Raw genomic sequence first — 27501 nt, forward strand, 5'->3', positions numbered from 1 at the left:
ACATGTAGTAGGCAAGCAATAAAAACAATGAAATGTGTTGTTATCAGGCTTGTTTGATGCAAACAGCGGTGGTCAAGCCAGGTCTCTCTGGGTGCTGCAATTCTGCAATGATGTTTTAATACAAACCTGGAACCTGATAAATAATTCCATTATTTGCACTGTTTTCCTGGTTGATGAGATTTTTAAATAGATTTTTCTGCCTAATACTTGCAGGTAAAGGTTACTAATTAGATATTATAGACTTCGACTAATTAGTTCACAGGTAGTCCTGTGGAACAGTGAGTTAAAGTGCTGAGCTGCTGAACTTGCAGACCAAAAAGTCGCAGGTTCTAATCCGGTGAGCAGAGTGAGTGCCCACTGTTAGCTCCAGCTTCTGCCAACCTAGCAGTTCCAAAACTGCTGAGTCCCCTATTGGGTGAGAAGGGCGGGATATAAATATTGTAATAAATAAATAAATAAATAAAACATGCAAATGTGAGTAGATCAATAGGTACTGCTCCAGCGGGCGGGTAACGGTACTCCATGTAGTCATGCCGGTCACATGATCTTGGAGGTGTCTATGGACAACGCCGGCTCTTTGGCTTAGAAATGGAGATGAGTACCAAACCCCAGAGTCGGACACGACTAGACTTAATGTCAGGGGAAACCTTTACCTTTACTAGTCTGTGATGGGTGACTAAAGTCTGAATGATTCCTGAGGTTAGCCCCAAGCAGAAGTAGAAATCTGCAAGCAAACCAAACAACTGACCTGCAAGAAGGTAGCCATGTTGTTTTTAAATGATGGGACATAGGAGAACAAGCCCCATGGTGCAATGGTTTAAGTGCTGGGATAGGACTCGGGGAGACCAGGATTCAAATGCCCCGCCATGGAAACAACTAGGTGAGTTTGGGCACATAATCTCTTAGCCTCAGAGAAAGGCAAGGGCAAACCTCCTCTGAAGAAATCTGGTGGAAAAAACCCTGTGATATGTTTTGTCTTAGTGTGACCATAGGTTAGAAATAACTTAAAGGCACAAAGCAACAACGTGGTAGACTACTTCCACTAACCAGTCAGTCCATGTGCTTTTTCTGCTCCATTGCAAAAGGGTCCCTGTCGCACCCCAGGTTAGCTTCACCTTGCTAAAGACACCAGGCTGCACACAGGACGTAGTCTTTTATAGTTTATTAGGAAATAGGCAGAAAAATAGTTCATAAAAGTTAAAAGTTCAGTTCCAAAATACAATTACAAAAGAAGGCTGTAATCATCAAATCCATAGAAGCATAGGCATGAAACAAGGTCCTTTCAAAGGAAGCCAAAGTTCCAGCAATGAGAATATATCCAGGCTGCGAGGTAACACAGGAACGTAGACTTGATACAGGAAAGCAGACTTGGTTCTTGACTCTAGCTAGAAGTTGCTTTTGACAAAGATCTCTCTTTCAGCAGACTGTTTTAATAGCATGACATGAAGGCATTTCTTTGCCCTTTGACCTCCCTCTTATTTGCTATTCGGAGGCTTCTACGCAACCCCCGAAATTCCAGCCGACTAGCGCGGTAAAGCTCAGCGGCCTCAGTGTCAAGGCCACTGAGCTTGTTAGTCTTATCAGAGCTACTCTCCCCTTCTACTTCTTGCACCTGAAAACCATCATCAGAAACAACATCATTTCTTCCCATGGGAAAAACTCCCTGCTCTTCGTTTCCCACAGCAGGAACACTCTGCACCTGAATCCTATAATTCCCATCAGAGTCATCTTGAAACTCATCCTGAATCTGAATCCCATCATTATGCACTTGCATCCCAGAATCCTCATCAGAGTCACACAAAGGCAAAGAAAGGCTGAGTCACAACAGTCCCCTAGATATCATTGAATGAATGTGACTGCCTGCCCAGGTCTAGATTTGTTAAAAAGCTAAAAATAAAATGTGGAAAAATCCCAAGCATCCTTCTGGCACAGTTATCAACTTGGAGGGTTTTACAAATGTTGTATGTTTGGGTTTTTTTCCACATTTTTCGAGCCTTTAAACAAATCTGCATGGTATTCAATTGCCAAAAAGGCCATATGTATGCTTTTCATTGTTTTGCTTTTTAAGTGTGAGCTGATTTGGGTCTCAATTTTGAGGGAAAAAGCTAAATCAAAAATAAATAACCACAAAAATTAGGCAGAAAAGAAGATTGTCTACCTTCATACAGCCACAGCCATTGTGACCACATTACAATGGACATAATAATATGGACACTTTGGGCATTTTGACATGTTAAAATGAGCAGGCTTTAGCTGTTTTATTATTCATATGATATGGGAAAATATATAGATCATTAATCCTTCAATTATCTTCTGTTAGTTGCCAGTTGTATGGTGTAGTGATTTGGACATTGGGCTACAACTCTAGAAATCTGTGTGTGTGTGTGTGTGTGTGTGTGTGTGTGTGTGTGTGTGTGTGTGTGAGAGAGAGAGAGAGAGAGAGAGAGAGAGAGAGAGAGAGAGAGAGAGAGAGAGAGAGAGAGAGAGAGAGAGAGAGAGAGATATCTCTGTCCAAACCCCAAAAATTGGGGAAGGAAGGATTTTCACTTTTTTCTTCCCTGTTACAGTCCTGAGGAAAATCTCTATCGAAAGGTACTAACATTGGGAGAAAAATCTCCCACTAGTTCTATTTGGGAAGTTCCCCCAAAGCAAATGCCTGCTTCAGAAGGAAGATTTTCTTTAGAGCACTAGCAGGGTAGGAAATGGCTATTCCTCCATGCCTGCTGGAGTTTGAATAATTATCAGCTCTTTTCTGGAGGGCTGCTGTTGGCATTTCTAAAGCATCTGCACATAACATGCAAATGACATTTAATATCATTATTTATTTCATTCATCAGCTTCTGGTTCCACCATGATTTTCCGACTAGTTCTTTGAATGTACATAAACCTACCGGAGCAGCTGTAATTCTTACAAAAGGCACCCTTTACAGATAATCCTTAAGAGAGTCCCAGCTTAAGAGTATTTTGAGTTAAGAGCTGTTGCTTGGTCTGGTTTTGCTTTGACATAAGTGCAGCATTTTGAGTTAAGAGCTAGCACCAAAGGGAGTGCTAGCATGACAGGACTTTAAGGCTTAAAGAGAGCAGCTTCTGTGCCTTGTGCCTTCTTGTCTCCGTGCCTCATGCTCTTGTCTGCTTTGGGAGATTGCTGTCTGCCTTGCTCTTGTCCACTCTGAAGAACTTTTGGTTACTTGATTTTGTGTGTTTTTTATTCCTGGTATGTCTGGATTCATGAGAGAGAGGGAGCAAGAAAGGGAGGGAGGCTGGAATGAGTACAGTATGAAGAAAATGATGCTTCTGCCTCTTCACTTTGTGTTCCTTGCAACAACTTTGTGCTTCTACCATTTTAAAGTTGATCTTTCTTTTTTATTGTTCCATGTGAATGTGCACTTATACATTACTTTTTATTTATAAAGTACATATTCTTATTTAAAAACACATTACAAAAAATGGGGTGGCAGGTTTGGGGGGCTGGAACAGATAAATAGTATTTCAATAAGAAATTTACTTTGAGATAAGTGTTTTGACTTAAGAGCTCAGTCATTGAATGAATTAAACTCTCTCTCTCTCTCTCTCTCTCTCTCTCTCTATATATATATATATATATATAATTTATGATTTTAACATGTACATAAAAAAGGAACAGTGAAGAAATAATATAACATACTTAGAAGAATAGAAAAAAATAGTGCCAATAATGAAACAAGACAAAAAAACCCACCCTACGTAACACTTCCAGCTCCTCTGCATTGCTTTTTAAGTCTTCCTTTAGACATTCAATATTTCTCGGCAAACAACCATATATAACCTGAAGTCTCAGAATTCCTATGAGCATAAATCATAAAAGCTCTATATTACTTCTTAACAAATGTTGTCTCAGTTTGTTCCAATCGGTCCACTGTCCTGGCGAAATATTCTGTGATACTTTTTGCATCAATAAATCCATGCTTTTAATGTCAATCAACTTCAACATCCATTTTTCCGTTGTGGGAATTTCTTGTGTTTTCCATACTTTGGCGATGCATATCCTGGCGGCTGTTATCATATATGTAAAAAGTTTTTCCGTGTTGGAGTCCATTTGAAAATCAACCATACCTAATAGAAAGTATTCTGGTTTTGTGTTAAATTTAATTTGTAGTATTTCATCCATTTCTCTGTTTATTTCCTGCCAAAACCTTTTTATTTTTCTACATCCCCACCACATATGCATAAAATCTCCATTATGTTTCTGACATTTCCAACATTTCCCATCTCCTTTACCTTTGCTGAACTTCGCAAGTCTAACCAGTGTGAGGTATCGTCTATAAAAAATCTTGTACCAGTTCTCCCTTAATTCTATTGCATATGTAAGCTTTTGGTTCTTTCTCCATATCTTTTCCCAGTATGATAGGTTAATCGTATGACCTATTTCTCTTGCCCATTTTGTCATTACCGCTTTTACCTGGTCGTCTTCTGTCTCCCATACCAACAGTGAATGAATTAAACTCTTAAGTCAAGATATTGTTGCACATCTTTGCTGCTCATGAACACCATGAGGTCCAAGAAGAGGTTACCTCACAACCTCTGAGGATGCCTGCCATAGATGTGGGCGAAACGTCAGGAGAGAATACTTCTGGAACATGGCCATACAGCCGGGAAAACATACAACAACTCGGTCCAAGAAGAATTTTGGCAGGTGGAAAGAGATACATGGAGGTCGACTTTGAGAATCACGTTACATTTCTCTTTCATTTTTTTCTCTTGCTCCCTCTCCCTTCTCGCTTGCAGGATCATTTCCAGAAATACATCCCAACTGGGGGACAATACGGAATTGATTCTCATGGTTATTCACAGAGTGGTGGGAGGATGGTGAGTGGTGTAACAGTAGGGCCCTATGGATCTATTAAACTGCAATACCCTCCTGCCCCTCCTCCAAAGCCTGGGAGCAAAGGAGGAGCTGGAGGAACTGGATCTGGAGGATCTGGAACTGGCCAAACTGAGGGATCTGCCAACGCTGGAGGAGGAGTGGACGGTGGAGGAAGCGAGACCACTAGTGGACAAGGCAAGTGTCCACACAAAGAGTATAACACTTTCAATAACGAAACATGGTGGGACCAAGACCAATGTGGATGAAGTGCGGCTCTCCAGTGCTGTCAATAGATTGCATCTCTCAGACTTCCTCACCATTTCCTTTGGTGACTAGTACTGATGGGATTTGCAGTCCAAAAACATCTGGAGGGCTGCACTTTACCAACCACTGCTCTAGGATGTCATCAGAGACTAATGCATTCCAAGTGAGAAAGAAACAAATTTTAAACCTGTCTTTTCCCCTTTCCTATAATCAAGATGCCTTGGGATAACTTTCAAAAATTTGTTTGCTGGCAATATCTGATCTGAATTTTTTTTGTGTGTGTCAGGAGCAACCGGAGTTGCTTCTGGAATGAGATAATTGGCCGTCTGCAAGGACGTTGCCCAGGGAACGCCCGGATGTTTTGATGTTTTACCATCCTTGTGGGAGACTTATGTCCCCACATGGAGCTGGAGCTGATAGAGGGAGCTCATCCGCACTCTCCCCGGGTGGGATTTGAACCTGGCAGCTTTCAGGTCAGCAACCCAACCTTCAAGTCATGAGGCTTTTATCCCCTAGGCCACCAGAGGCTCCTATCTAATCTGAATAAAGGACAGGTATTTCTATATTCCCTTGACTGCATCAAATTAATACCTTTCAGAATTGTATGGAAAATGGCAACCCTATTGTGAGCAAGCCATTTGTTGGGTTCAGAGCTTTAAACCTTGCAACAAGGAGATTTAAAGCGTACAAGCTGTAGAGTACAAAAGCACTTTTGAATACCCTGGCCATGTCTTTGTTAAATATTTCTCAAAATATCCTGAATTATGGGGAAAACAGTATAATGTGGCATTCTGAATAAATCATGTATATTTTATGGAAATTCACATCAATTCCATACGATTTATGGAAATTCAGATTCATAACACAGCCCAACCAAAAATAATTATTGATGTCTTGGCTTTTAGGCTTGTTCCTGGGGTTACTTGGGATGCTGATTCAGAAAATTGCATTGATAGACGTCATCAGATCAGACTACTTTAAAATATCCTGATTTTTTATGGGTGAGCAGAGTGAAGTGTGGGATGTGGCATAGGATCAGTTTCCCAAAAACTAGAGTTGATGGGGGGAAACTAATGCATTATTGGAATCAGCAGATCAAATACACCCAGAAACAGGTTTAACAGTTAAGGCACCAAAATATGCTTTGGCCAGTGTAATTTATTCTGGGCACAATGGTTCAGTTCCCTTGTTACAGAATTAGTAAAACGTTTGAAGTGACCTTGCTTATTAGCTTTATCTGATTCTTCATAGCATTCATTTCCCCATGGGCTTTGTTCTCATGTATTTTTCATCTCCGCTTGGTATTAACAGGTGACAACAAAAGTGGCAGCGGGAAACACGTTTCCATTTTTAAGACGTACATCTCTCCTTGGGAAAGAGCTCTGGGTCTCACCCCACAGGAGAAAAGTAGTATCAACATTGACTTCTTGTCTTGTGGCCCTAAAACCGACCTATGCCATTACAAATCGTTCAACAGGTGAGAGAAACTGCTTGGTAGGTTCTAGTGGAGGCTACTGACAAATATGGTGATATAGGATATTTGCATGCTGATTTGCCTTGGATTTATGTCTACTGTCTTGAAGAAAGAATAAAATGTTTATATTCAGTCTCGTTCCTTAAATGGAGGGACACTATCTCCTTGGGTAGAAGGGATATAAGAACCAATTGGCTAAACATTGTATATTGACAGATATACAATTAGTCCATAACTGAATCCTTATGCCTTGCGGGGCCTGATGAGGCATTGTCTAGCCCTATATGATGAAGTAGTTAGTGCTGAGCCAAAGCAAAAGAGGAAGCTACTTCAGATTTGCTTTTGAAGTTCCTCTTTGAGGGACGTCATCTCTAATTTAATGGCCATGCCTCAATGCTCAAGACTTTGTAAAACTATAGCTGCAATTATTCTGTAGCATTAAACCAAAGCAATTCAAGTGGATTCATCCTACCTCATATACACATCCCAAGGTTTTCTTTTCCATTGATGGAAGCTTTGGTGTTCTAACACTTTTGCTTTTAAAAAAGGAATTCTAAGCAGGCAGCAACTGCTTTTTTGAACAATTTACAAATACAGTAGAGTTTCACTTATCCAAGCTAAATGGGCCGGCAGAAGCTTGGATAAGCGAATATCTTGGATAATAAGGAGGGATTAAGGAAAAGCCTATTAAACATCAAATTAGGTTATGATTTTACAAATTAAGCACCAAAACATCATGTTATACAACAAATTTGACAGAAAAAATAGTTCAATACGCAGTAATGTTATGTTGTAATTACTGTATTTACGAATTTAGCACCAAAATATCATGATATATTGAAAACATTGACTACAAAAATGGCTTGGATAATCCAGAAGCTTGGATATGCGAGGCTTGGATAAGTGAGACTCTACTGTAGTGTGTTTTTTGTTGCTGTGCATTACATTTGGGAGCGAATCCTTTTTTTGGTTTCAGGGTTTTGAAAATTGAGGTGCGCATTGGATTCAATGGTGCATTACTCATGTAAATATGGTATTTTCTTTATTTTGTGTTACAGTTTTACAGCCAATTAAAAATGAAAAGAAACAACACAGACTCTAAAATAAGAACACCATAATCTTGCATCTCATAACTTTTCCCCATCTATACGAGCTAAAACTAACAACTATGTACAGTAGAGTCTCACTTATCCAACATAAACGGGCCGACGTTGGATAAGCAAATATGTTGGATAATAAGGAGGGATTAAGGAAAAGCCTATTAAATATCAAATTACGTTATGATTTTACAAATTAAGTACCAAAACATCATGTTTTACACCAAATTGACAGCAAAAGCAGTTCAATACACAGTAACGTTATGTAGTAATTACTGTATTTACGAATTTAGCACCAAAATGTCACAATGTATTGAAAACATTGACTACAAAAACATTGGTTACTAACAAATTGACTACAAATAAGGATAGAATTGCATAAAATGAACTTACAGTAACCACATTGTCAGAAATTAAATGCATAAAAAGTTCAGTTCTTGCTGCCTAGAGAAACAGCTGTGGATCTGGGTGGGAGGCAGACTGCATTGGATAATCCAGAATGTTGGATAAGTGAGACTCTAATGTATCAAATTTAATTATTATAGTCATTTGTTTGTAGTGCATATGAACATGCATTTCAGAGGTCTGACAATAATTGAGGGGATTTACTGGAGGAATGCAATTTAGCACAAGCAGACTGTACAATTGCCATGCTGTAAGGTGATGGTTATGATGGTGGGTTTCTCCTTCCTCTCTACTTCTCTTTTCAAAACAAAAAAAAATGTTAAGATGGTCAGAAAATGGCAATGGCACCTCTGAACAAATCTTGCCAAAAAAATTCTATGATTGATTACCTTGGGATCACCATACATTGGAAATAGCAAATGTAATTAGCTGATTAACTAATAAGCCACTTTTCTAAAGATTATGGCCATGCACATCCTATGAGCCAGAGCCATAGGTTACAAAAGTAATGCATTTCGGTCATCTAAGTTTACAGTGGGCTTGATCACACAAGGCTCTTTTCTTTCAATTGGGATTCTTGTATTTCTTTGTGCACTTTGGGACCCATTCCGGGCTGTGGCGCAGCTGGCTGGTAACCAGCTGTAATAAATCACTACTGACCGAGAGGTCATGAGTTCGAAGCCCTGGTCGGGTTAAGCCCCCGACCATAAAATAGCCCAGCTTGCTGTTGACCTATGCAGCCCCGAAAGACAGTTTCATCTGTCAAGTAGGGAAATTTAGGTACGCTTTATGCGGGAGGCTAATTTAACTAATTTACAACATCATAAAAACTGCCAGCAAAACACGAGGAAAGGAATGAGGAAGTACAGCCACTAGTGGACAGTGAAGCAACAGCTCCTCCTGTGGCTGGAAATCGTGAAGCTGGAAAAAAATGTTAAATGCCTCTGTATCTGTCTATATATGTTGTTTGTCTGTTGGCATTGAATGTTTGCCATATATGTGTTCATTGTAATCCACTCTGAGTCCCCTTCGGGGTGAGAAGGGCGGAATATAAATACTGTAAATAAATAAATAAATAATTCTAGGATTATAGTATTCCTTTGCAAGAGAAGTTCCTTGTGCTTAGCATTTGGGACTGCTCTCCTATATCTCCTCTAAGGGCCCTTCCAGACAGCCCCTATATCACAGAATCTGATTCCAGGTTTTTTGTTTATGCCAGATTATCTGCAGTGGGGACTCATATAACCCAGGTTAAAGCAGAAAACCTGGGATCAGATTCTAGGATATAGGGCCTGTCCGGAAGGGCCCTAAGACATTACTCCCACGCCTTTCCTTAGTTTGGCACAAACGCACACATACACACAGAGCTCCCTTACCCCAGAAATATATAGCAAAATAGTCTTAACATTAAAAGGGCCATTTGTGGGTGTGTGAGGCATCTTGATTGGGATAGATCAGACTTTGCAGACATAATTAATTGGTAGCAGAGAAAGGCAACAGGTAGTTATCTGTCTGATTTATCCCAATGCCAGTGATTAGTATCTCCAAAGGATGAAACAGCAAGAATGAGTGTGTGCCTGTGTAAGAGAAAGAACTGGATGTGAGGCCTTTAGCATATCATGGCATAATGGCACTGTAGTGTGAGAGAGAAAGACACTGTAACAGGGCTGGAAAAGGAAGCAGGGGGACAATGAGCCAAATTTTGGCTTCTCTTATGTGAATGATTTTAATAGACAAAAAGGTTAACAAGTTTCTCAGTTACTTTGTCAATTGAAAGGAAATGTCCACCCCATCTCTTTCTTCCTCCTCTCACTGGATGTGGATTGATGTTTCGCACCCAAAGCAGACACAAAATCAGCATAAAAGTGCAAATGAACTTTCACACAGGAAACCTTAACACAACAGAAGTTAGAGAAGAGGCTACTAATAGATAGATTGTGTTAATACAGTAGAGTCTCACTTATCCAACATTTGCTTATTCAACATTCTGGATTATCCAGTGCAATCTGCCTTTTAGTAGTCAATGTTTTTGTAATCAATGTTTTCAACACATTGTGATATTTTGGTGCTAAATTCATAAATACAGTAATTACTACATAGCATTACTGTGTATTGAACTACTTTTTGTCCAATTTGTTGTATAACATGATGTTTTGTTGCTTAATTTGTATAATGATTACCTAATTTGATGTTTAATAGGCTTTTTCTTAATCCCTCCTTATTATCCAACATATTAGCTTATCCAATGTTCTGTCGGCCCGTTTATGTTGGATAAGTGAGACTCTACTGTAAAAAGAAATACTTTCCAAGCAGTCCCCCACTGGAGAACAACAGAAGAGAGAGAACATTGTCTGATAGGCCCCAACTGAAAATGTTGTTATCCTGACGTAATTGTGATGTACCTGCCTTGTGTGATAAATCCCTGTATCTTCTTTAGATTAAGCGATGGAAGGAATGCTTAAATCTTTCATGTGGCCTCAGTGTCCCTAGTCCAAACATACATAGCTACCGCGTTTCCCCAAAAATAAGACAGTGTCTTATATTAATTTTTGCTCCCAAAGATGCACTAGGTCTTATCTTCAGGGGATGTCTTATTTTTCCATGAAGAAGAATTCACATTTATTGTTGAACAAAAAATGAACATTTATTATATACTGTATGGTAGTTGTCATCACAAACCAGCATAATCAGACAAACTGACTCCTATCAAGAATTTTGTGTTATTACAATTATTTCCATGTACAACACTCTATGGTATATCCTGCATGCTCTGGTGTTCTGTTTGGTGGGCATGCTTCCAAACAAAAACTTTGCTAGGTCTTACTTTTGGGGGAGGCTTTATATTTAGCAATTCAGCAAAACCTCTACTAGGTCTTATTTTCCGGGGATGTCTCATTTTAGGGGAAACAGGGTAGATGCTTCTTCCACCTGCCTGAGGCCACTTCCACACAGCTGTATAAAATCCACATTGAACTGGATTATATAGCAGTGCTCAGATAACCCAGTTCAAAGCAGGTATTGTGGATTATCTGCCTTGATATTCTGGATTATATAGCTGTGTGGAAAAGCCCTGAGAAACTGAAAACATGCATTTTCTTTTAACATATAAGTAAAAGGTAAAGGTTTTCCGCTGACATTAAGTCTAGTCGTGTCCGACTATTTCTAAGCCTACTACTAATTATTATACTACTAATAATACAATACAATATGGATTAGACATTATATATTAAATGTAATATTACTAATAATATTACCATATAATGATATAGTACAATATAGTAATTTAATGCTTATATTGTGCTATGCTAATAATATATTGTATGTTCATTTGATTTGTAAGCCGCTCTGAGTCCCCTTGGGGGTGAGAAGAGCGGAATATAAATGTAGTAAATAAATAAATAAAATAAGCTGAAGAGCCGGCGTTATTCAGACACCTCCAAGGTCATGTGGTTGGCATGACTGCATGGAGCACCGTTACCTTCCCGCCAGAGCGGTACCTATTGTTCTTACTCACATTTGCATGTTTTCAAACTGGTAGGTTGGCAAAAGCTGGGGCTAACAGCAGGAGCTCACCCTGCTCCCCGAATTCAAACTGCCGACCTTTCTGTAAGTTCAGCAGCTCAGCGGTTTAATCCGCTGCGCCACCAGGGGCTCCAATGGCGCAGCGGGTTAAACATATATTTAACATATATGGCAAAACAAATTGCAATTCTTATTCAAGTCTGAACAGGTCTGGCTGATTTTGTCAGTGGCAAGTGCAACCGGGTTCTTCCCACTGAATGAATTGGCAAAACAACTCTCCCAAGTGTCAGCCTATGTTTGCCGGTTTGCCACACACCTTGATGGCTCCTTCTACTTTTCCCTAGGACTGCAATGCCTTATGGGGGATATGACAAGGCCGCCAAGCTGATGACCTTCCAAATGCCTGAATTTGATGTTGGTCCTGCGGTACCTGAACCAGTTGTTGTGATCAATCAGGAAGTCACCAACAGACCATCTTTCAATAGGACCCCAGTACCTTGGCTGGGATCAGGAGAACCTGCTGAATACACCATTGAGGTGAATGTGCCAGTGGCGGGTGAAACAGAGGAGTTATAGAACCTCTACGCCTCCTTTCCATCATAGATCTTCACTATTCAACTTCTTTACAAGGAATTGGAAAAGTCAGAGATTCTTTGTACTTGCCCTTTTAAAACAGTTGAAATCCCACTAGATTCTAACATATCTTTGCTGCGGTATGTATATCCATATCAGAGGAAGAGAAACAAAGCACTAAAGTAGGAAGGGAGGGAAGGAAGGAGGGAGAGAGAAAGAGAGAGAATGAGATAAATGGCTTATGTATTCACCCTCCAAGACAACAACAAAAAGAGAGCTGTAGGATGTTTAAAGATAACTAAATGCTGCCTGCCTGTTCCGCACTGAGTCTGACCCTATCTTGTTGACAAAAACAAATAAAGCATCTAGAAAAAAAGAAGTGCAGTTTCTCTTCTCTTTTTTCATATTTATGGTTTATGTATCTGAAATGTCTACATCCTACTTTCCTGACTTGAGTTCAGTTTTCTGAGACTATTTGCAGAAAGAGTGACATTGCTATATATGGCTATATTAGAGCCCTGGGTGGAGTAGTGGGTTAAAGCCTTGTGACTTGAAGGTTGGGCTGCTGATCTGCAAACTGCCAGGTTCGAATCCCACCCGGGGAGAGCGCAGATGAGCTCCCTCTATCAGCTCCAGCTCCATGTGGGGACATGAGAGAAGCCTCCCACAAGGATGGTAAAAACATCAAAACATCTGGGTGTCCCCTGGGCAACGTCCTTGCAGACGGCCAATTCTCTCACTCCAGAAGCGACTTGCAGTTTCTCAAATCGCTCCTGATACGAAAAAATAGTGAAACTTCTAGCAAAATACACACAACTGCCACACAACTCTTGCCGCACTCCAAGATTATCAGTAATTATCAGAGATACAGAGTATTACCTGCAGTGAAGTGGGTTCGAATCATAGAGTCATAAGAGTTGGAAGAGACCTCATGAGCCATCCAGTCCAACCCCATTCTGCCAAGAAGCAGGAAAATCACATTCAAAGCACCCCTGACAGATGGCCATCCAGCCTCTGCTTAAAAGCCTCCAAAGAAGGAGCCTCCACCACAGTCCGGGGCAGAGAGTTCCACTGCTGAACATGACTTCTCCTTACATATTTATACGTGGCCATCATGTCTTCTCCAAGCCTTCTCTTCTGCAGGCTAAACATCCCCAGCTCTTTAAGCCGCTCCTCATAGGGCTTGTTCTCCAGAACCTTGATCATTTTAGTTGCCCTCCTCTGGACACTTTCCAGCTTGTCAACATCTCTCTTCCATTGCGGTGCCCAGAATTGGACACAGTATTCCAGGTGTGGTCTGACCAAGGCAGAATAGAGGGGTAGTATGACTTCCTGGGATCTGAACACTATACTTCTATTGATGCAGGCCAAAATCCCATTGACTTTTTTAGCTGCCGCATCACATTGTTGGCTCATGTTTAACTTGTTGTCCACGAGGACTCCAAGATCCTTTTCACACGTACTGCTGTCGAGCCAGGCGTCCGCCATTCTGTATCATTGTATTTCATTTTTTCTGCCTCAGTGGTGTATCTTGCATTTTTCCCAGTTGAACTTTATTTTGTTAGTTTTGGCCCGTCTCTCTAATCTGTTAAGATCATTTTGAATTCTGCTCCTGTCTTCTGGAGTACTGGCTATCCCTTCCAATTTGGTGTCATCTGCAAACTTGATGATCATGCCTTTTAGCCCTTCCTCTAAGTCATTAATAAAGTTGTTGAACAGAACCAGGCCCAGGACTGAACCCTGTGGCACTCCACTCAGCACTTCTTTCCAGAAGAAGTGGATATCTAATCCAGATATCAGAAGACATCTAATAGGATAGTTTTTGAAGCTGTGCAGATTTTCTGTAGGTGTGCTTTTCAGGCCGCCTGCTTTAGAGTGCAAAGAAGTGACAATTTACAGGTTGGACATCCTTGAGCAGTATAAAATCAATGACAAATTTTAATGCAGACCAGGTGAACAAAAGTTCATCTAAAAGTTTAGCTCTCTCCCTTTTGCCTGAATAAGGACATTTCCCCCTATTCCACTAATGAGATAACTGTTTTATGACCTAACTACCTTTTCATAATGACTACTCTTTATGCAATTAAGGGGATAAAAGCCTCATGACTTGAAGGTTGGGTTGCTGACCTGAATACTGCCAGGTTTGAATCCCACCCGGGGAGAACATGGATGAGCTCCCTCTATCAGCTCCAGCTCCATGCGGGGACATGAGAGAAGCCTCCCACAAGGATGGTAAAACATCAAAACATCCGGATGTCCCCTGGGCAACGACCTTGCAGACGGCCAATTCTCTCACTCCAGAAGCAACTCCGGTTGCTCCTGACACGAAAAAAAAATGCAATTATTGGGACAAGAACATCTGGTATTTCTGTGCCTCCTGGACCTGCTGACATCCATAATAATTGCATTGGGGGAATTGCAAATACAGTGGTAGAACTTCATAAATGTCAAACATTACCTGCAGAATACAAACAAGTACCTATTTATTTGTTAATTTATTTACAGTATTTATATTCCGCCCTTCTCACACCAAAGGCGACTCAGGGTGGATCACAGAACATATATATGCAGCAAACATTAAATGCCATTGACAATTGTACATTTCCCTGCCGAAGAGTTTTGTTCGTAAACTTCCTCCTTGATCGAACCGTCAGCATTTTTCTTATGGTGCCTTAAAATACCTCCCTGCTTTGTAAGCGGTACCTATTTCTCTACTCACGTTTTGCTTTCAAACCGCTAGGTAGGTGGAAGCTGGGCTGTCAACCTTTCGATTGACAAAATTTACTGCAGCTGGTGGTTTAACCTGCTGTGCTAAAGCCCGGCCCAGATACCTAGTACCTAATAGGGTACAGTTCCTTTAAAATGCAGAATATTAAAATGAGCAGAAATGCAAGGCTGCGAAGGCCAGAAGATGTGAAGCTTTTGGAATTGCTATGAAGTGGGAGAGAAAAAGAAAGAGGTTGAACAGGAAAGGCAATATAATATTTTTGGAGTGTTGCACAAATTTGGAGAGCTCACAAAATGATTGCAGTGCCCTTACCAACAAAGTTCACCTAGAATTTACAGCCTATCTCTTCCAACTTGGTTTTGATAGAACAAAGACTTTTCACTATTATGCATATGTTAATCTTATCTGGACTGTAGTGCCCACGTAGCCCCTCAATTGCTGTTTTAAAGGAGCATTGTTAATATAGCCATCAATACTTGTACATTTTCCGTTTGACTTTAACATCTTTCTTACATCTGCACATATGCCAAATGAGGCAAAGCTCAATACGTCTGATCAAGCAGAATGCAGTTCATGAAAGCTTTTGCTAAATAAAATGTATTAATATTTAAGGTACCACTACACTCTTTATTAGGTTATGACAGAGTATTATGGAACGTGGAAGCCCTTGCTTAAAATTCAAGCAGTTACTTAGTCTGTAATTCTATGCCTAAAGTAAGTCCCATTAAACTTAACAGGACTTACGGTACTTGTGAGCAGATACAGCCAGGGCTGTGCAATTGGTAATGTAAGACACAGAAATGTATATGAAAACATTTGTGCTGGAAGACATTCAAGCATTTGCCGCCTAACAATTGCTAAAGATGGTCAGAGGTTTCTTTCTAGGTAACTGATATGTCTGTTCATATGATTCTACTGGCTTCTGCCCAAAGCAGTCAGGTACATTAGTGCCATCACTGCCAGAGATTGTAAACACAATATCAGAGAAAAATTGGATCCAAAGAAGGTATACTGCCTACTTCATCCTCTGAAGATAACATCTAGTAGTATCACTCATTGATTCCAGCTTCATTACACAAATAACATCTTGTGGTGGGAAATGGGATTAAACAACCCAGGATTGTAATTAAATTAATCTTATTAAAGTGAACTAGAGTATAAATTAGATTGTGCCTATATATGGGGGTAATTACATTCTTAGATTTTAACAAGTTCTAACTCTTAATTTTGTTGTTTGTATCTTATCCTATTTGTAAACAGTAATAGGAAAATGGTTTACTATTTTAAATAAAATTATGTTTTTTGTTTAGCTAAGTCAAAATATATTCAGGGACAGCCATGCTGTCCATATAGCAAAATACAACATGTAAGGATGGAGACAAAGGGCACTAAAAACAGGCAGTAAAGCTTCAACTCCAGTAGCAGCAGCAAAGTACTGCAACTTCCATTGAATTCCAGGCTGTCTATGTCTTTGTGAGGCTAGAAACCCTTATTCTAGGCTTGATCCATACCAGCACACTAATCTGTACTTACCCCAGTGCAGCTACTATAGAAATATTCTTTCCTTTTTCATAAAAAATACACTTTCACCCTACCTATTCAACTTGTACACAGAACACATCATGCGACGTGCGGGGCTTGACGATTCCAAGGCCGGAGTTAAAGTTGCTGGAAGAAACATTAACAACCTTAGTTATGCAGATGATACCACTCTGATGGCTGAAAGTGAGGAGGAGCTGAGGAGTCTTATCACCAAGGTGAAAGAAGAAAGTGCAAAAGCTGGGTTACAATTAAACATCAAGAAAACTAAGATCATGGCAACCACACCTATTGACAACTGGCAAATAGAAGGAGAAAATGTGGAGGCAGTGACAGACTTTATATTTCTAGGTATGAAGATCACTGCAGATGCAGACTGCAGCCAGGAAATCAGAAGACATCTACTTCTTGGCAGGAGAGCAATGGCCAACCTTGACAAAATAGTGAAAAGCAGAGACATCACACTGGCCACGAAGGTCCGCATAGTCAAAGCAATGGTATTCCCTGTAGTAACCTATGGAGGCGAGAGCTGGACCATAAGGAAGGCTGAGCGAAGGAAGATAGATACTTTTGAACTCTGGTGCTGGAGGAAAATCCTGAGAGTGCCTTGGACTGCAAGAAGATCCAACCAATCCATCCTCCAGGAAATAATGCCCGGCTGCTCACTGGAGGGAAGGATATTAGAGGCAAAGTTGAAGTATTTTGGCCACATCATGAGAAGACAGGAAAGCTTGGAAAAGATCATGACGCTGAGAAAGTGGAAGGAAAAAGGAAGAGAGGCCGACCAAGGGCGAGATGGATGGACGGTATCCTTGAAGTGACTGGGTTGACTTTGAAGGAACTGTGGGCGGCGACAGCCGACAGGGAGCTCTGGCGTGGACTGGTCCATGAGATCATGAAGAGTCGGAGACGACTAAACGACTGAGCAGCAGCACACTTTTTAAGACACCTGGCTTTAACATTTTAAAAAACAACCAAGAACCCTTTTTACTAGAAAAACCTGGCTTCTCTGCATGTGTAATCTATGTGCCAAATAAAGATTGGGAGAGGTGGGCAATGATTGAATGATGGAAAAGGTTAATGAGTAAATGTAGTCTCACAGCATTTTAGTTCATTGTCGAATGTGTGCTTGCTGGTGGAAGTGTCACATTACACGAGTCTGTTGTTGGAGTGGGAAGAATCAGGTGGATGTAAGGAAAAAGGGCATACACGCATACTTCCCCAATCTGTCGCTGAGTGTTATCTGGGGTGGCAGGGCTATAAAAGGATGGGGGGGGGGAGGGTACCTGAGATCACTCCCCAGTCTATCATTGAGGCGCTCTCTGGAAAGTGTGTAAGGTGATTGGATTATGTTTAAGGTAAACAATAATCATGATCAATGGGGAAGGGGAAGATATGGCACCGCACCCCCTAGTAACACCACTTGATCCATTAAAGTCCTTTTAGTGGCAATCCTTCTTGTTGGAACCTCAGAGGAAAGATTGCACTAAGAGGATGGGCTCCTAGGAGGAAACGTGGTAGGAGGATTCGGTTCTTTCCCAGTAGTTGATGTTTCACAACTCCAGGATACCCTGGGGAAACACAACTCTTTCACTGTATGTACTTGCATTTGTGGCCCTATTCCTTACTCTCCAAGATCATGGACTGTTTTATATACTACCTCAACACATTTAACCTATCTGCCCCCTTCTCCGAGGCAAATCTTCCAAACAACTCTGGCTTCAAACTGACAAATGACAGCTGTTCATTTTTCCTGCCACTGAGGAGACTCCATCCACTTCTGACGTCATGAGGATTCCTCAGCCAACAGGATCCCAGACTGAAACCTGACCAGTTTCTCACCAATCAAGAGAGGGTGAGGGGGGGGACGGGACTCTGAATGGCTGTCAAAGAGAATAAAATGTCTTTTACTGTACTGTATGCTTTATATTCTGTATCAGACATTCTTCCAGGCCTGAAAGTAATACATCTCTGTTCCTGTTGCCTTCAAACCCCAGCTTGCGTGTTGATCTGGTCTTCAAGGTAGCGCTAGCCACCAGAATCTCATCCTGCTACTTTGGCAAGTAGCTGAATCTCGGCTTCATTACTTTTGTAGTCAATAAGGTCTGGTTGGCATTAAAAGAATATTACGTTTTACATAAGATCATATGATTATTCAGTTGGATTGAGTTAGGATAGGGCATGAAAGGACAGCAAATGCGTGGTAAATTAATTTTTCATCTAGCATTGTTGCTTTCAGGTAGGATTTGTCAAAAAGTAATGTGGCCAGATCTGGATTCTTTGATTTTGATATCTGTTGCTATTCAAGTAAGCTGGTCCTACCTGTATGTGTAGAATATGCATCTCTAGCTGTGAGCCCCAGTGGCGAAGTGCGTTAAAGAACTGAGCTGGAGACCGAAAGGTCCCAGGTTCAAACCCCGGGAGTGGCATGAGCGGCCGCTGTTAGCTCCAGCTCCTGCTAACGTAGCAGTTCGAAAGCATGCCAATGTGAGTAGATCAATAGGTACCACTCTGGCAGGACGGTAAGGGCGCTCCATGCAGTCATGCTGGCCACATGACCTTGGGAGGGGTCTACAGACAACGCCGGCTCTTCGGCATAGAAATGGAGATGAGCACCAACCCCCAGAGTCAGTCACAACTGGACTTAACGTCAGGGGAAACCTTTACCTTTACCTAGCTGTAAGACAAATTATTCTTATGGATTACTATGACTAGCCACAGGAAGTAAATCAATGGGACACCCACCAGCTCAGCAAGGATTTCAGCAGATCAAGTCAAACTGCTCAGAGATGCCATGCAAATTCAATTACACTGAATATTAACACACTGCCTGAGTCAAATTCCACAGTGCCTACTGGGTGAGTAATTACTTCCACATACTATTGTAAACACACAAACATCTTCCAATAGCCCTGAAGCAAGTGCAGACCTGGGGCTTTCTTGCATCTCTCCTTCCTTAATACTTGGAATAATTATTTTGGATCCCCCAGAGAACCTGGAGGCATCTTCTTCTTGGCGTCTTCCGTTCTTTAATGGGTCAGTGCACAGATGCAAAGGGAAATCACTACTATGATGAAAAGGAAACTCTTGAAAAATCTGCTGCTTTGTCATTTTCAAATATATATATATATATATTCTGCTTTAAAATGCAATTTAGGGATGGTACTAAGAAAATCCTTATGTTTATGAAGGCAAGAATAAACCAAAATACATTTGTTGCCTAAGAAAACCTTATGCAGTTAATAGCTTCATAGTAAGTTGATAGGCAACTTGAAGCCACATACAATCTGAATGAGGTTTGTGCTGCCCTCTATGGGTGTTTCTGATTATTTATCCACTGGTAAATAAAATCACTGGGTTAAATAGAGTACACCCTTGATATCTGCTATGGTTTGGTTGCAGGACCACACATGGATATCAGAATCTGTGCATATTCAAGTCCTATTATATTCAATAGCACAATAAAATGGAGTTCATTATCAAGGCTTACTTGTTGCTATTATTATTATTATTGACGAAAAGACAGAGTATGACACAGCAAACGAGATATATATCCTGGATTTCGTATTATTATTATTATTATTATTATTATTATTATTTATTGACACAACATAGTATGACACAGCAAACAAGATAGATATGCTGGATTTCGTATCACAAAATCACAAGTCGAACACTTCCCAAGTGTTTAGGATGGTGTGATGTATTATCAGATGATGCGCGCAGATCCCAGTAGGGTGGCATTTTGCAGTTGGCAGATTGTAATTTTGTCAATGTCTATTGTTTCCAAATGCCTGCTGAGATCTTTTGGCATAGCATCCAGTGTGCCAATCACCACCGGGAACACCTGTACTGGTTTCTGCCAGAGCCTTTGAAGTTCGATCTTGAGGTCCTGATAGCGGCTGAATTTTTCCTGTTGTTTTTCATCAATTTGACTGTCACCTGGTATGGCGACATCAATAATACAAGCGTTTTTCTTTTCCACAACTGTGATGTCTGGTGTGTTGTGTTCCAGAACTGTGTCAGTCTGGATTCGAAAGTCCCACATGTTCATTTTCCATTACCTTTGCAGGTTTGTGATCCCACCAGTTCTTTACTGCTGGGAGGTGGTACTTGAGGCATAAGTTCCAATGAATCATTTGGGCCACAAAGTTGTGTCTCTGTTTGTAGTCAGTCTGTGCAATTTTCTTACAGCAGCTGAGGATATGATCAATGGTTTCATCGGCTTCTTTGCACAGTCTGCATTTTGGGTCATCTGCTGATATTATTATTATTATTATTATTATTATTATTATTATTATTATCTGGAATGGTTGCTGTGAGTTTTTTGGGCTGTATGGCCATGCTCCAGAAGCATTTTCTCCTGATGTTTCGCCTGCATCTATGACAGACATTCTCAGAGGTTGTGAGGTCTGTTGGAAACTAAGCAAGTGGGGTTTATAGGTATATCTGTGGAAAGTCTATGATGTCTAGCTGTGGATAGTTAAATCCATGAATACATGAGGTACCAGATAATGTTTGATCTTGGAGGCTAAGCAGGTTCAGTTCTAGCTAGTGCATGCATGGGAGACCAACAATGAACACCAGGTGCTGAAAGTGATATTCCAGAAGAAAGAACTGGCAAAGCCACTTCTGAGTTGTTGTATGTCTTTCAGGCTGGAACATGGCCATACAGCCCGAAAGACATACAACAACCCTGTGATCCCGACCATGAAAGCCTTCGACACCACTTCTGAGTATTCCTTGCCTATGAAAATTCTATGAACTCATGGGGTTGGAGACTTGAAAACAGGCATATGCATGTATACACAAACTAAATAGCATAAAAGTGACCGTACCTCACTCACTACCAAGCTCCCGTTTTTTCCTAATTCAAAGTAAAACCAAACCAAACAAAAACCTAGTTTAATCCAAATCACTAGTCTTTTTAATGCTAGTATTTCAAATGTACCTCTCACTGAAGCACTGAATTAAATGCTCTTTTTCAAATACATTTTTGACATTTCTGAAACCAACATATCATTCTGGAATTCCCTCAAAGATGAGAAAGGTATGTTACAATCTCTGGGGTGTGATACACTTTTTGTAGGTTCTGGGATAAGTTAAGGATACTACTCTGCCACATTCACAGGTGTCACTAAATGTCTTTCATCTACATATGAATTCTACTGAGGCAAAGTAAGATGAGATACTTTAAAACAATCCTTTGGAAAAAATTAAAGAACAAATGAGATTTTTGAATTACAAAAATGGAAACAACTATACAAGATGAACATGCTGACCCAGCTTGTATTACAAAAACTTGGTTGGGTGAGATTTGAAATGATTTTAGATAGTCAACATGCATACTTAAATCTTCCTCAGCTTTGCCTGCGATGTTTTCCTTTATAACAGCAGGCGAAACCTGGGGAAGTGGGGAGTTGGAGCTGCAGTGATCTATGGGTCCTTCCACACAGCCATATAACCCAGAATATCAAGGCAGAAAATCTCACAATATCTGCTTTGAACTCGGTTATTTGACTCCACACTGCCATATATTCCAGCTCAAAGCAGAAAATGTAGGATTTTATTCAGCTGTGTGGAAGGGGCCTATGATGATTCCATGATAGATCACTGCAACCTCAAGGCCTCCATGACACCCATAAGTCTATCCCAAGTGGTGTCTGGTCCTACTTATGCCACTGGACACATCCTGGACTTTGTTTTTTTGTGCAGGATGGGATGATGGTGACTGTGGTGTGGAGTTCTGCTGGAACACTGCAATTTTAAATTGAGTCCATCTTTTGGAAACACCTTGTATTATCAATCTTGCAGCAAAACAAAAATAGATAATTAGATCTTTATGCCTCATGTTGTCACAAAATAAGAAGAGAAGTCTTATTGGGAGGTCTAAAGGAACTTCTTCGTTTGTAATTCAACTTATTCTTAGAAATCATTTCCTCAAACCCAGAAGCATTGGGACACTCCTAATACATGTGGAAGCAGATGCCCAGTGCTCTGCAGTTTCTCCAGTTAGAGGAGTGTTTTAGTCGTCTCCGTGAAAAAAAAATAAAAAATTGAGTATTCAAGTTTTCTTTTCACCAAATGGAATGCAAGCCAATTAAGGAAGAACTTCTAATCCAAAGGGAAGAAAGTCTAGAGAAGACACTGTAGTGTCTTTATTTGTATTGTGCAATTGGATTATGTTGTGTTTGTCTGGTTTAAAGCGTGTCCCTTTTCTTTGTTCGTTTTGATAACGTATGTTTTTTTGTTGAAACTTAATGAAAACATTGAAAAAGAGGCATGCTTATCTACGCATTTAATTTTTACTGTCACTATGTAACAAAAGTTGAAAAACAAATTCTGTTCCTGGTTTGAAAGTCTTATTCCTGTTCAATTGTGCGATATTGCTTTCAAAGTAGTTGTTCTACTCCAGAAATTCCGTTTTTGTGGCTGCCACAAACTATGTTGAATTGGTTGCGACTCGATGAGATATTCATTGAAAAACTAGAGAAAAATGTGCTGCAGGACGTCCTGCAAAAAACAAAGTTTTTGCAGTTTAATAAACATTTCTCATATTTTTATGATAGAACCAATTAGAAAGTGACATTGATAACCCAGGAACATAAAATTGTGTTACATAGTGTCACTACTGAAGCCTGCTCTCTCTCCTATGGGGAGATTTTATTGAAAGAATTTCCCATGTTTTCCAGGTAACATTTGCCACATTGGTAGATTGATTAGCAGCCCATGTTTTCTTGAAGCTCTCAAGGGCTGCATCTAAAATAGAATAGTTTTACTGTCATTGTGTTATTTCACCACGAAATTAAATGCCTTCCTCAGCACACACAAAACAACACATCTATCCCTCCACACCCCAACCACCACCACATAGCCCCCAATGCAATATCAATGCGAAACCATGGAGTTCAACACAGCCCTAGCTCTAGGATAAAGGCAATCTCTCAGGCTGTTTGTCCTTGTCACCCTGCACCATCTGCCAGATGGCAATTAAAAAAGAATATGCTGGGTGAGATGGATCCCCAAAAATGCTCTGAGTTTTCTTAAGGCAGCAGGACTTACAAAGTTCTTCCAAAGAGGAGAGAGGGCAACCAATGATTCTCTGCAATGTTGGTGACTTTTTGGAGTGCCTTCTTATCTGCCATTGTGCAGTTATCAAACCAGAAATAGGAAACTTCACAGCTGACTTGTGATGGTTTTAAATAATGGTTTTAATGTGAAGATAACTGATTTTAGTGTTAATATATATTTATGGTTTATTTTATGTTCCAGCATTGTATGTTTGCCGTATATATGTTGTGCTCTGCCCTGGATCACCTGTGGGGTAAGAAGGGCGGAATATAAATGTTTTAAATAAATAAATGTGCAAATGCAGTAGGTTAGGACACTCTCTATAGCACAGTGGTAGAAAGTTAACAGCAATTTTTCATTCAGTTGTTGGTTCCTTAGAAGTCTCGGCAGGCGTCTCTGCTGGGCTGTCTTAATCAGTGCTGCCGTATGGATGCCCCAGGTCAGATCCTCCTTCACAGTAACACCCATGAAGTTAAAACTGGACACCCACTTCACTTGGTCTTCATTTATAATAGCTCGATTTCTGGTCTGTTCTTCCTGTAGTCCACTATGAGCTCCTTGGTTTTATTAATATTAAGAACCACGAGAGCAACTAATCCAGCCTCATCCCAATAAGCAGACTCATCCCCTTCAGAGATAAGCCCCATCATGGTTGTATCGTCCACAAATTTGGGAATAATAATTTGGGGGCAGGAAGACATCATTCCACCATGTCTCCTGTGTCTATATAACAATATAATAATATATAATAATCATATTATACTATACTAATAATAAATATATTGTATATGCATATAATATTAAAAGGCAGAGGAACGAGAGACCAAATTGCCAATATCTGCTAGATAATGGAGGAAGCCAGGGAGTTTCAGAAAAACATCTACTTCTGCTTTATTGACTATTCTAAAGCCTTCAACTTCTTGGGAGGAGAGCAATGGCCAATCTTGATAAAATAGTGAAGAGCAGAGACATCACACTGGCAACGAAGGTCCGCATAGTCAAAGCAATGGTATTCCCCATAGTAACCTATGGATGCGAGAGCTGGACCATAAGGAAGGCTGAGCAAAGGAAGATAGATGCTTCCAGAAAATAATGCCCAGCTGCTCACTGGAGGGAAGGATATTAGAGGCAAAGCTGAAGTATTTTGGCCACATCATGAGGAGACAGGAAAACTTGGAAAAGATCACGATGCTGGGGAAAATGGAAGGAAAAAGGAAGAGAGGCCGACCAAGGGCAAGATGGATGGACGGTATCCTTGAAGTGACTGGCTTGACCTTGAAGGAACTGGGGGCGGTGACGACTGACAGGGAGCTCTGGCGTGGACTGGTCCATGCGGTCACGAAGAGTCGGAGACGACTATGCAACTGAGCAGCAGCAATACAATATAATAATAATACACTGTTATAATGGTATATTTATATTACATGTAATATTACTAATAATATTACAATATAGTGTTATAGCACAATATAGCAATATATAATGCTTATATTGTGCCATACAAATAATATAATATATTGTATGTACATATGACTTGGAAGCCATCCTGAGTCCCCTTCAGGATGAGAAGGGCGGGATATAAATGTTGCTTAAAAATAAATGAATAAATAAATAATATTGCTATGGTGGACAGGGATGCATACGAAGTATAACGCAGAGGACTAAACACACAGCCCAGTAGTATCCAACTTTTGAGAGTGAGAGCTGAAGAGGTATGGTGACCTAATCTAACCTTCTGGGAATGTCCAGACAAGAAGTCCATAATCCAGGAACAGATTAACTATGACAATCCATTTGACAACCTACACTGTAGAATGAATACCCGGACACTACACTTCAGGGGCCCTCCTCTAGATCCCACCCCTGTCCTAAATCCCTGGCATATAAAGAGCCGAATGTCTGAAGATCTGGCTTGCTAAATAAGGACTGCTTTACTGGATATGGTTTTTAATTCTGGATATGGCTTTAACTTTGGATATGGCTTTTAATCCCGTTTTATTGTTGTTTGTGTAATGTACTTTGCTATCTTTCATGATGATTTCTTTTATGACTGATGGCTTATACTGTTTGCTTCATTTAATTTATTTCATGTTGTAAGCCACCTTGAGTCCCCATGGGGAGATGGGATGGGATATAAATAAAGTTTGATTAATTTTGTTAGCAAATTGAGAATACAGTTGTATTGCATAAATTAACAAAATCTGGTTACCAGTACAGTAGAGTCTCACTTATCCAACATAAACAGGTCAGCAGAACGTTGGATAAGCGAATATGTTGGATAATAAGGAGGGATTAAGGAAAAGCCTATTACACATCAAATTAGGTTATGATTTTACAAATTAAGCACCAAAACATCATGTTATACAACAAATTTGACAGAAAAAGTAGTTCAATACGCAGTAATGCTATGTAGCAATTACTGTACGTATGAATTTAGCACCAAAATATTATGATGTATTGAAAACATTGACTATTATTTATTTATTTATTTACATTACTTTTACCCCGCCTTTCTCTCCGAGGAGACTCAATGCAGCTTACAGTAAATAGGTAAAAATTCAATGCCTAAAAACAATGTAAAAACAACAATTCATATAAAACAATCTACAAAACAACAGTTCATATAAAACAGATACCATTATAAAATAAAGTCACATTATATAAAATTTTAAGAATGTCCAAGATTAAAATCCATTCATTCAGAATCCTCAAGTCTTCGTACAGGTCATGTAAAGTCCATGCTCTCATTCATTAAAAGCTTGCGTGCACAACCATGTCTTTAAGGCTTTCCTGAAGCCTAGGAAAGTTAGTATCTGCCTTATGTTGCTGGGGAGGGTGTTCCATAGCCGAGGAGCCACCACCGAGAAGGCCCTGTCCCTCGTTCCCACCAGCCTTACCTGCGAGGATACAGGTAAGACTACAAAAATGCGTTGGATAATCCAGAACGTTGGATAAGTGAGACTCTACTGTATTTTTTTAAAAAACCCTCTAAAATCAGGAGAGTAAATAAAGAACAACACTCAGAAAACAGTGGAATTCCAGACAAGAAACAATCAGGGCCAGCTAACACCTCCCAATAAAGGATTCCTCCAGGCAGGAAGCAGTTAAACTTTGAAGCTGAAAGGATATTCAATGCTAATCAAGGTGGCCAATTGCACCATTCACACTTGCCTCAAACAGACAGAGTTATTTCTCCCACCCTGGACATCCCACAGATATATAAACCCCACTTGACTAGTTAGTTACTAGAAGACCTCACAACCTCTGAAGATGTCTGCCATAGATATGGGAGAAACGTCAGGAGAGAATGCTTCTGGAAACATGGTCATAGAGCCCGGAAAACTCACAACAACCTAGTGATTCCGGACATGAAAGCCTTCGATAACACAGCGAATAAAGAGCGATTAATATCAACCTTCTCCTCCTCGGTTCGCTGTAACCTTCTGTAGTCCTAAATTTCGCTGCTCTCGTGGGTTGTTCTCGCGATACCAACTCCTTCTCTCGATCTATTCTAGCCGCACCCCCGCCCGGGAGGCAGTCTCGCGCTTCCCTCCCGTTTCGAGTTCTCGCGAGAGGCGGTTGCCTTGGCTCCCCGTAGCTATAGCAGCGGGAAGGAGGGAGGCGGGGGAGCGCAGGAGGATGCGCCGCGATGCTCAGGCGAGGCGTTCCTGAGGGGAACTGGTGAGTAGCGCGGCTTCGGGCCGGGCAGCGCTTGGGGTTAGGCCCATCCTCGAAGCGGGGCGCTTGTGTCCCTTCCCTGTGGTCCGAGGAGGGCGCCAAGGCCGCCGTTGGTGCTTCCCTCTGCGGCCTTTTGGGGGTGAGGGGAGGGGCAAGGGCTGAGGGGCTGAGGGCGCTCCCTTCCTTCCCGCCTCTTGCGTGTGTTCCCTCTCTATCTCGCTGGCATTCATGTTCCCCTCTCTCGCTTCACGTCGTTCTTCCATCCGCCCGCCACTGAAGTAGAACCTGTCCTCAGTTTGATTTCTGA

At 40.7% G+C, this 27501-nt stretch overlaps 2 protein-coding genes and 1 long non-coding RNA gene across 11 annotated transcripts in view; 2 read left to right on the forward strand and 1 right to left on the reverse strand.

Annotated features, from left to right (window-relative positions):
- myoz1 (myozenin 1) overlaps nucleotides 1-12557 on the forward strand; it is a 57310-nt gene extending 44753 nt beyond the window's left edge. For both annotated transcript variants that reach the window (XM_008114247.3, XM_008114248.3), the window contains 3 exons: nucleotides 4765-5038; nucleotides 6419-6584; nucleotides 11950-12557. In XM_008114247.3, the coding sequence (XP_008112454.2) occupies nucleotides 4765-5038; nucleotides 6419-6584; nucleotides 11950-12181 (672 nt within the window). In that variant the 3' untranslated portion in view covers nucleotides 12182-12557. The remainder of the gene's footprint in view (nucleotides 1-4764; nucleotides 5039-6418; nucleotides 6585-11949) is intronic.
- Nucleotides 12558-19935: 7378 nt separating this feature from the next.
- On the reverse strand, nucleotides 19936-27309 carry LOC134297692 (uncharacterized). Its single transcript, XR_010004527.1, has 2 exons — nucleotides 26932-27309; nucleotides 19936-22958 (listed from the first exon to the last, which is right to left on the reverse strand). It is a non-coding gene; the product is annotated as an uncharacterized LOC134297692 (long non-coding RNA).
- Nucleotides 27045-27501, forward strand: part of usp54 (ubiquitin specific peptidase 54) — a 107405-nt gene continuing 106948 nt past the window's right edge. For 6 of the 8 annotated variants that reach the window (XM_062975886.1, XM_062975887.1, XM_062975882.1 and 3 more), the window contains exon 1: nucleotides 27045-27197. The gene's annotated coding sequence lies outside the window, so the exon portion shown is untranslated. The remainder of the gene's footprint in view (nucleotides 27198-27501) is intronic. The other 2 variants (XM_062975881.1, XM_008114244.3) reach the window with 2 other exon arrangements.

The sequence above is a fragment of the Anolis carolinensis genome, chromosome 3 (assembly GCF_035594765.1).
Source record: "Anolis carolinensis isolate JA03-04 chromosome 3, rAnoCar3.1.pri, whole genome shotgun sequence".
NCBI classification, from domain to species: domain Eukaryota; kingdom Metazoa; phylum Chordata; class Lepidosauria; order Squamata; family Dactyloidae; genus Anolis; species Anolis carolinensis.